Raw genomic sequence first — 10668 nt, forward strand, 5'->3', positions numbered from 1 at the left:
GGGAGCTCAGCAGCTCCCCCCTCCCTGCAGAGCTACCACCTGAAATGGGGGGTGAGGAATCATTAACCCAGCCCAGGCTCCCTGCCACGGTGAGGACAGGGCAAGGCATGGGTCCAGCGGGTCCTCAGCACAGCAGGACCCTGGTCCTGGAAGACCAGAGGGGATGGACACGGGCACCACATGGGATCCAGCTCCTCCTGCCAAGGACCAGGGTGAGGAGCAGCCTCTGAGCCATCCCACCCCTCTGCAGCCCCTCATCACTGCCCTGAATCCAGCCATCCCCCAGCACATGCAGCCACAAGACCCAAGGAGGGGATGAAGGTTTGGGCATCCCACAGGGCATGATTTGGGATGGCCACACGGTGCCTGGCAAGAACGGTCTGCAGGTGATCAACAAGCAGTGTCCAGTCTCTGCCTGCTGAGGACCATCGGGTTGAGGGTTCAGTTCCTAGAAGCTGTGCCCTATAGGCTGGCACTATGGGATGGATACACCCAGGGGCATTGTGGCCAACAGGTCAGGGGAGCAGCAATGAGGGGAGATACGAGTGGAAGGTCCCAAAGGCAAAGGAAAACCTAATGCAACCACTGTGTGCAACAGCAGGGGTTGAGGAGAAGCTGATGCTGCAACAGCTCTTGCAGAAGGTGCTGAAGTGGTTTTAAGAGGGGGATTTCTGCTTTGAGGCCTTGTGTTGCTCCTTAAAACCACTGGGATGGGTTTGGGGGGAGAAGATGGGCGCCAGCGATGTGGCTGCCCCATCCCTGGCAGTGTTCAAGGCCAGGTTGGACACAGGGGCTTGGAGCAAGCTGCTCTATGGAAGGTGTTGGGGTTGGAGCTGGAGGAACTTTAAGGTCCCTTCATCCCAAACCAGGCTGGGATTCCATGAGAAACGCCATCACCAGCATCACGTTAAGAGGAGCTCCCTCTGTGCATCATCCCTTTCTACCACAGATGCGAGTGCTTCCGTTTGGCCATCTCCATTCCCTGGCAGATCCAGGTCAAGCCAGACAAGGGTTAAGATCTTTGGTGGGGGAAAGGGGAAGTTTAGATGGGTACAAACTGCTGTTGCTCAAGTCCTGCTCCTCTGCAAGTCTGCTTCCGCCTCCTCTGCACTGCTGGCATCACCGTGACGGGGAGGGTGTCGGGCTCAGCTCTGCTGCTTCTGCTCCTCAGCTCCCCCAGCACGGCCCTGCAAGGGAGACAGGGAGGAAGTCTGGTGGTGGGGAGGGCTGCGGGGGCCAGCCCCGGGTAGGGAGAGGAGCTGCAGCAGCAGAGCCCTGCAGTCAGCTCCTGTGGGACCCCCCCGTGTGCTGGGTGCACCCCCAGAGCGTGAGCAGCGGCTCAGAGAGGGGATCCTGACCCTCTGCTGCAGGAAGGGGAGACCTGAGAGCAGCTCCAGTGCCTAAAGGGGCTGCAGGAAAGCTGGAGAGGGGCTTGGGACAAGGGCCTGTAGGGCCAGGCCAAGGGGAATGGCTTGAACCTGCCCGAGGGGAGACTGAGCTGAGCTCTTAGGCAGAAGCTCTTCCCTGGGAGGGTGCTGAGGCGCTGGCACAGGGTGCCCAGAGAAGCTGTGGCTGCCCCATCCCTGGCAGTGTTCAAGGCCAGGTTGGACACAGGGGCTTGGAGCAAGCTGCTCTATGGAAGGGGTCCCTGCCCGTGGCAGGGGCTGGAGCTGAAGAGCTTTAAGGTCCCTTCATCCCAAACCATTCCATGATTCTGTGATTCCCAGAAGTGCCCGAGCTCCAGGATCCCTCCCTGGGCACCCTCCATCCATCAGCCACACACCACCCTTGCTGGGACTGCTCCAGGTCCCACTCTCGGCCCAGAACCTCCTGCCCTCACCACTCTGGACATCCCAGTGCAGGGCATGGGCACACAGTGCTCCCATGGACCCAGTACCTGACATGGAGAGCCTGGAAAGCCAGGAGCCCTCTGCAGCCCCTCACTGGGGCTCAAATCCTGCCAGCCCCTGGCAAGACCCCAGTGTGACATGGCCAGAGCTGGACTGGTTCTGCTGGGGACCTCCCAGGGGTGGAGAGGAGGCATTGCTGCACCAGCGCTCAGCTCCTTTGGGCTCAAAGGGGCTTTCTTCTTCCCACTGCTGGTGGTGACAAGGGCTTCAAAGCATCACCCCTCCGGGTTCAGGCAGGCCACAGGCCCCTGTTTCACACTGCCACACAGGCAGGGATAGTTTTGGGACAGTTTTGGGTGTGGAATGGCAAAGCCCACACAGCTGGTGCTGGGAGAAGACCCATGAGAAGCTTCCCTCTGTTATCAGATGGCAGACAGAGGTTTCCAGCCTCAGCCCCCGCAGGCAAACATGCGTGTCCCTGACCCAGCAGTGAAGGTCAGTACAGCACATTCCCAGCTCCAAGGCTTCCCCAGCACAACCTTCACCCCAAGCCACCCACTGCAGCACCCAGCCCACCCAGGCTCAACTCCCAGAGCCCTCTCCACCATCCTGACTGCAGAAACAGGCAGTGGAAGGCATGAGGGGACAGGGAATGTGGGGTGCTGGGAAGCAGGATGCAGCCTGGCACGTACTCTGTGAGCCTTTGCCCTGCAAGATGCAGCTTGGAGCAAACTGCAGTGCCAGAGCAAGGCAGGGACCTCCTGCCTGTACCCCTCTTCAGCTGCTCCCTGAAACAGGCTGGTTTGCATGGTCAGGGTAAGAAGCAGAGTCCCCCCCTCACTAAACAGAACCTTGGTAACAGAGCAGACCCAGTGCCTGGCTTCCTCAAGCCCAGGAATTCCTATTAGCTCCATTGCATTTCAACTTCCAGCTGGGGGGGGAACGCACCAGAACATCCCAGTGCCTTTGCTCAGCCAGGGGCAGGACAAAGCTTGCAGCAGGCTGGGGCAGCAGAGGTTGTTCCTGTTCCGTCTGCAGGCTGTGGCTTCCTGAGCAGAGGCCACCCTACTCGTGACACACGCACGTGATGATCTACCAGCACCCCATGGGGTGCACAGCCCTCCCCTGGGGGCTGCAGGCGGGGGGACAATGGGTTAAATCTACCACAGAGCAGCTTGTTTCTTCCAACTACGCCTTTTGTGGTGGCTCTGTGCTTCTGAAGAGCACGTGTGTGACAAGGCAGGACGTGGGGCTATGATAAAACGGTGGCAGGATGTGCGCTGGCGGCAGATACAAGCAGGCTACTACACTGCCACTTGGAGACAGGGGAACAAGCACACCATCAGGAGCTCACATTCTGTTTCAAAGGAGCTCTCTGCAGTTGGCTCTGCTCACTACAAGCAGCTCAGCAGAGTCTGTGCATGCAAATGGCCACCTCCCAGCCTCCCCGCAGGAGAAGAGAGACAGGAAACACCTCGCAGCTCACCACAAGTACAAGCTACCCACACGTCCCTCCGGGCTGAACCCAGTCCCAGATGCTCAGGGAACCATCGCTGGCTGCTGACAGTAAAGTTCTTGGTTTCTGTGGGTGCCACGTGTGAGCTGTGACCAGGGGAGGGTCTCCGTTGCTGTCCTCTTCACCAAACGTGTGGCCTTTGTGGACAAAGGTTGGTTCTGCTGGCCTGGCGTTGCTGTCCCAGCTCCCAGTGTCATACACGTGCACAGTCCCATCGAAACCTGGGTAAAAGGAACCAGAAAGACAGCACAAGTCAACCGCGTTGTTCCAGTGCTGCTGGGAGAGAAACCAGGCCAAAGGCTCAGCCTGAAAACCTGGCAGAGCAAAGCAGCCAAAGCCTCTGAGGAGCTTGCCTTGAGCTCCCAGCTGCGGAGGTGAACACGGGCCAAATCCCCCCAGCTTCCACATTCACTGGTTGGACTTTGCAACGCCCTGGCCATGAGGCAGCTTTTGCTGCCCAGCTGCTGTTATCAGCAGGGTCCCTGCAGCCAGGAGGTCAGTGGCACCGTCAGGGCAGTGAGTGCAGAGAGCTCGGGGTGTTTGTTCTCCCAGGAGGGAAGCTGGAGCCCCCCCAAACCCACCCAGGCTCCATCTGTGGTTGCTGGGGAGAAGCAGTAGAGGACATTGAGCTCCCAGGTCTGCTGGCTCCAGGGGCAGCTCTGAACAGCCACCCCCTGCCTGGGGTGTTTGAGGTGGGGTGGAATTGATAAGGACACAGCTCAAACGGTCCCGTCTTCACAAGAGGGCTCAAGCACCTCCCACGAGAAAACATTGGGGCTGTTGAGCCTGGAGAAGAGAAGCTGCGTGGAGACCTCAGAGCAGCTTCCAGTGTGTGAAGGGGGCTACAAGGATGCTGGGGAGGGACTCTTCATCAGGGACTGCAGTGACAGGACAAGGGGTGATGGGTTCAAACTGAAACAGGGGAAGTTCAGGTTGGAGATAAGGAAGAAGTTCTTCCTGTGAGGGCGGTGAAACACTGGAACTCCAGTGCAAGGAAGAGGTAGACGCAGTGTTCAAGGCCAGGTTGGGCAGGACTGAGCAAGCTGCTCCAGTGGAAGGGGTCCCTGCTGGTGGCAGGGATTGGAACTGGAGGAGCTTTAAGATCCCTTCAACCCCAACCGTTCTATGATTCAAAAAAAGCCTCCAGAAAAGGAGCTCTGTGCCCCAGAGCACATACCTGAAATGGCAAGGCAGCCTTCCAGAGCAGGAGCCCAGGACACACACAGGAATTCTGCCTCAGAGCTGGGCGAGGGAACGCTGCACTTGGCTGAGGCCAAAGGCTCCGAGGGTTTCCTTACATCTGTGAGGGTGAGGTGGCCTCTGTTCGAGAGGCAAGCTATGGGCTGGGAGCTTGAGGCAGAGCCTGGAGCTGTCTGCCTGACTCCCATGCACCACCGCTCGTCACCCAGCACCCAGGGGACACACACAGCCTCCAAGGGAGCCTGTGGCTGCCGAACGTCACCCAGGTACAGCTGCCCCTTGGCACAGCACAGGAGCAAGGTGTTGCAGTCCAGGAACGCCAGGCCACTGAGCTCCTCGCTGCTGCTGGGGGCTGGAAAAGAGAGGAGGATCTCGGGTGGTGTGAGGAGCATTTGGCTGAGCCTTGTCCCTGGGGGTGGCTTCCAAAGCACTGTGTCCTTGGGCTGCACCCCCAGAGCGTGAGCAGCAGGTTGAGGGAGGGGATCCTGCCTCTCTGCTCTTGTGAGACCCCCCACTTGCAGCACTGTGTGCAGTTCTGGGGTCCCCAACACAAAGAGGGACGTGGAGCTGTTGGAGCGAGGCCAGAGGAGGCCATGGAGATGCTGTGAGGGCTGGAGCAGCTCTGCTCTGGAGCCAGGCTGAGAGAGCTGGGCTGGGTGAGCCTGGAGAAGAGAAGGCTCCTGAAGGGGAGACCTGAGAGCAGCTCCAGTGCCTGAAGGGGCTGCAGGAAAGCTGGAGAGGGGCTTGGGACAAGGGATGTAGGGACAGGCCAAGGGGAATGGCTTCAACCTGCCAGAGGATATCACAGAGTCACACAGAGCTCACTCAGGAGCAAACTGATGCCAGTGAGCGATGTGACTCTGAGGCCAGCACCTCCCTTGTCGGGGCCAACGCATGCAGCAGCATTCCTCTGCTAACCCAATTCTGTGCACTGAAACCATCTGTAGTGCTCTCTCAGGACTCAGATCTGGGGCAGAAGCCTGAGGAATCACTGTCACGGGAGTAGTGAGAAGCTGGAGACAGCCCAGAGCATTGTAACTGCTTTCAAGATCCATCTTTATACCCCTGGGCATGTGTCTGGAAGCACCCACGCAGTGAAGTGTTTGCTGCTTGGGCAGCTCCTCTAGCTTTACCCAAAGCTTTGCACCAGCAGACATCTGACTTGAATACCTGCCACGTCGATATTTTTCCTTGATTCCACCTCTGTAATGTGGACACTGTCAAGGGTTGATCCATGCAGGACCCACTGGGCTCTGGCTGCTGTGGTTGCAATTCTAGCCCAAGGATGCCCATTTTCTGTAGGTATGGCACTTACAGGTTTAATAACATCTGTTTGGGAGATAAGAGCAGCTGTAAAGCACATCAGGAGCCAAGTAAGCCCTGAGATTAAGCTGTTTCACAAAGCTAAAAGTGACCTACTAAAGCAATAAGGAAGCCAATTACGACTAAAGCCCTCACCAGAATAAACCCGCTGTGCCAATACATCCAGCCAGGATTACCATGGCAAATCCAGCCAAACACATAGGAAGTTGTGAAGCAAGATGCTGATTTTCAAGGAGGAAGAGTAAGAAAGCTTTTGACAATGCTCTGCACTTCCTTTCTGGTGGTTTCAAAGGGTTTCCCAATTTTGCTGTAGCAAAGCAACAGCAACCCTTTTTCTACGGCAGACAGAGGCTTGGAGAACTGAGGTGTTTATGGAGTAACCTGAAAAGTGGTGTAAGGAGCTCTTTTATTTCAACCTTTGGAGTTTCAAAGGTAACACTGTGCCAGCTGGATAAAGAAGGGGGTTGTTTGTATGATTAAGAGCTTACAACTAAGTGGAAAGCCACTGTGAGAGGCCTAAATCTCCTAATTCCCTTAGGAGGTTTATGCTGGCAAGTCCCCATCTTTCCAAGCCACCAGAGTTGGCACAGACCCTTCTCGTGCCCTTCTCCAGCCCCTGCCATGCAAGGGCAGTCACTCAAGATGTTACCTAATGGGACTGGTGCTCCTCTCCTCATTTTATACCCAGGCAAAAGGGGAAGCTAAAGATGCTTGATGCAAAGACTGCATTGTGAAACTAACTGAGAAACACGTCTGTTCCTTACTAGAGTCCTCTGCTGACACCTTCCAGAGCTGGAGGGAGCTGTCTGGTGGGCCACTGGTCACCAGCAAACTGGAAGAACAAAAAGAACCCCATAAAACTCTCCAGGAGCAGAGAAGAGCCTGGGACAAGGTGTCCTGCTGCTCCTCCCGTGCTCGGAGGCTTTTGCCTGTGCTTGGAGGCGAGAAGGGGCTGGAAGGACCAGAATCCCGGAACTCCTCACACGAGGGTAAACAGTCCCAGGGAATGGCACTGAATTAACACATATTCCACAAGAGCTAGACTAAGGATGGTGCAAAGAGCCCCAGAGTAGCATCAGGGGCTTGTGTGGGAGGAGAGAGCTGAAGGGGTGAAATGACTCAGCCAGAGGGAAGTGTGTTTGCTTGGTCTAACAGCAGGAAAGGAAACCTTTGTGAACACACACACACACACAGAGCCCCTGGGGCTGGCAGGGCTGCAGCAGCAGGGTGCAATCCATTCTGATGAGCACCCCAACCACTGCTCCTCTCCAAACACCAAGGCAAGGTGCTGGGAGGAGCACTACATGTCACTGGCCAGCAGCTCCCCTCCGTACTCTCACAGCTAGGTCAGGAAGCAAGGAAGGAAAAGGAGCTTTCTCCCAGTGGATGAACTCCTTCTGCATCTCCAATATGCCCTGAAAGGACCTCGGTGCCTTACCTGGTGCCAGGCACACACTTCAGGCTGTGTATGGGGCGGTCGGAAAACCCACCACATTCCACCTTGAATTCTCTCTCTGGAAACAGGCTCTGGAAATCAGAAGCAAAGTGATTTCTCATCACTTAACAATGCAGAGCTTGGTGTGGTTGGTCACCCTGACAAGAGGCAGAGACACAAGCCACCCTCTTCTGCCTGCCCAGCAATGCCTGTTTCAACAGGAGCTGTAGGATTGAGGGATCACAAACAGTTAAAGAGGATCTGGAGAAAGCTCTGTCAAGAATCATATCATAGAATCCCAGCCTGATTTGGGATGAAGGGAGCTTAAAGCTCCTCCAGTTCCAACCCCTGCCACGGGCAGGGACCCCTTCCACTGGAGCAGCTTGCTCCAAGCCCCTGTGTCCAACCTGGCCTTGAACGCTGCCAGGGATGGGGCACCCAAACCTTCTCCATTCATCCCATCCCAGTCTCCCAGCACCCTCACAGGGAAGAGCTTCTGTCTTGTACCTAACCTAAATCTCCCCCGTTTCAGTCTGAATCCATCACCCCTTGTCCCATCGCTGCAGTCCCCGATGCAGAGCCCCCCCCTTCATCGACATCTCCCCTCCACCAACTTAAACCCTTCCTACTCACAACCCGGCCAAGCCCTCTAGCAGCGCAGCAGGGCCCGGGTAACAGCCGCTGAACCCCAGCCTTCGGGAGCCCAAGGCGAGGGGCCCCGCGGGATGCGGTCGGTGCCGTCCTGCCCGCAGCACCCACCTTGGTGCCCTCCTCCCGCATGGGGGGCGGCGGGAGCAGCTGCAGGATCTCGTTCCCACCGGCCTCTCCATACCCGGCCACGAAGACACCTCGGGGAGGGGGGGTGAAGCACAGGGTCACGGTGACGGCCATACCCCGGCGCTGCGGTGCTATCCAGCCCTGCACAGCCCCATGCTGCGGCCCCGTCCCGACCCCATGGCCGCCCCTTCCCCACGGCTCCCCTCAGGCCCAGCGCGCACTCACGGTTCCCCGGGGCCCATTCGAGGAGGCGGGTGGGCTCCTGGAGCTCGAAGACGTGCAGGTCCTCGTACCTGCGGGGACAAGGAGGAGGAAGGAGCGGCGGCTGAACGGGACCAGGACTGGGAATGGGATCGGGAATGGGAACGGGACCGGGAATGGGATCGGGAATGGGAATGGGATTGGGAATGGGACCGGGAATGGGAACGGGATCGGGAATGGGATTGAGAATGGGAATGGGATTGGGAATGGGACCGGGAATGGGAAGGGGAATGGGATCGGGAATGGGATCGGGAATGGGAACGGGAATGGGATTGGGAATGGGAATGGGATCGGGAATGGGATTGGGAATGGGAACAGGAATGGGATTGGGAATGGGAACAGGAATGGGATTGGGAATGGGAACAGGAATGGGATCGGGAATGGGAACGGGAATGGGATCGGGAATGGGACCGGGAATGGGATTGGAAATGGGAACGGGATCGGGAATGGGATCGGGAATGGGAACGGGAATGGGACCGGGAATGGGAAGGGGAATGGGATCGGGAATGGGAATGGGATCGGGAATGGGACCGGGAATGGGAAGGGGAATGGGATCGGGAATGGGAATGGGATCGGGAATGGGACCGGGAATGGGATTGGGAATGGGAACGGGAATGGGATCAGGAATGGGATCGGGAATGGGAATGGGATCGGGAATGGGACTGGGAATGGGAACGGGAATGGGATCGGGAATGGGATCGGGAATGGGATTGGGAATGGGACCGGGAAGGTGAATGGGATCGGGAATGGGAACGGGACCGGGAATGGGACTGGGAATGGGACCGGGAATGGGATTGGGAATGGGAACGGGAATGGGAATGGGACCGGGAATGGGACCGGGAATGGGAATGGGATCGGGAATGGGATTGGGAATGGGAACGGGAATGGGATTGGGAATGGGATTGGGAATGGGAACGGGACTGGGAATGGGACTGGGACAGGGAATGGGATTGGGAATGGGATCGGGAATGGGATCGGGAATGGGAATGGGACCGGGAATGGGACCGGGAATGGGATCGGGAATGGGATTGGGAATGGGATCGGGAATGGGAACGGGACTGGGAATGGGACTGGGACAGGGAATGGGATTGGGAATGGGATCGGGAATGGGATCGGGAATGGGATCGGGAATGGGAATGGGATCGGGAATGGGAACGGGAATGGGATGGGGAATGGGATCGGGAATGGGATTGGGAATGGGAACGGGAAGGGGAATGGGATCGGGAATGGGAACGGGACTGGGAATGGGACTGGGACAGGGAATGGGATTGGGAATGGGATCGGGAATGGGATCGGGAATGGGATCGGGAATGGGAATGGGACCGGGAATGGGATCGGGAATGGGATTGGGAATGGGAACGGGAATGGGATCGGGAACGGGAATGGGACCGGGAACGGGATCGGTCCCGGTCCCCCCCTCACTGGCTCAGGGACTGCAGCAGCCACTCGTCCTCCCGCTCCATTGCGAGGCCCGGCGCGGCGCTGACGTCACTCGGCGGCGCGCAGCAGTGACGCTCCCCACCCGGCAAAGGGCGGGTCCGGACCGGCTGGAACCGGCTGGGGCCTGAGGCGCGGAGGGGAAGGCGGGGAGGGAGCGGCGCCATGAGGGGAGGGGAGGAGGGAGAGGAGGGAGAGAGCGGGGGGAGCCGGTGTGGAGGGGATCGAGGGCGGAGGGGATCGGGTGGGGGGGGGATCGAGGGGGGGGGATCGGGTGGGTGTGGGAGCCGCTATGGAGGGGATCTGCTGTGGAGGAGGAGCTGCTATGGAGTGGATCCCCTGTGGAGGGGATCCACTATTGGGGGGATCAGCTGTGGAGGGGATCGGCTGCGGAGGGGATTTATGAAGGGGATCGGCTGTGGTAGGGATCTGCCGCAAAGGGGGAGTGTCCATGGTGGGGCCCCGCCGCGGGCAGCCTGTGGCGGTGCTGGGAGGACACCTTCAGGTCTTGTGGCGTTGTCCTAAATGAAACCTTATTTTAATAAAAGGAGCGATGAAATGTGGGTGGTGCAGGCACAGGTGTGGGTTTGTAAGGGTAATGAGTAACGCAGCGTGGGTCTGTACGAGTCCTGGGTCAGCCTGGAGAAGAGAGGGCTCCTGAAGGGGAGACCTGAGAGCAGCTCCAGTGCCTGAAGGGGCTGCAGGAAAGCTGGAGAGGGGCTTGGGACAAGGGGAATGGCTTGAACCTGCCCGAGGGGAGACTGAGCTGAGCTCTTAGGCAGAAGCTCTTCCCTGGGAGGGTGCTGAGGCGCTGGCACAGGGTGCCCAGAGAAGCTGTGGCTGCCCCATCCCTGGCAGTGCTCAAGGCC

At 58.2% G+C, this 10668-nt stretch overlaps 1 protein-coding gene across 1 annotated transcript; it reads right to left on the reverse strand.

Moving 5' to 3' along the window:
• Positions 1-3236: 3236 nt before the first annotated feature.
• Positions 3237-9827, reverse strand: WDR73 (WD repeat domain 73). Its single transcript, XM_057421181.1, has 8 exons — positions 9785-9827; positions 8327-8394; positions 8084-8172; positions 7328-7416; positions 6654-6721; positions 5737-5895; positions 4544-4918; positions 3237-3587 (listed from the first exon to the last, which is right to left on the reverse strand). Exons 1-8 carry the CDS (start codon positions 9823-9825, stop codon positions 3349-3351), a joined length of 1128 nt encoding a protein of 375 aa, XP_057277164.1. The 5' UTR covers positions 9826-9827; the 3' UTR covers positions 3237-3348.
• Positions 9828-10668: the final 841 nt, after the last annotated feature.

The sequence above is a fragment of the Pezoporus wallicus genome, unplaced genomic scaffold (assembly GCF_028554395.1).
Source record: "Pezoporus wallicus isolate ANWC-B61680 ecotype Strahan unplaced genomic scaffold, APGP_CSIRO_Pwel_v1 contig_8372, whole genome shotgun sequence".
In the NCBI taxonomy this organism is placed as follows: Eukaryota; Metazoa; Chordata; class Aves; order Psittaciformes; family Psittacidae; genus Pezoporus; species Pezoporus wallicus.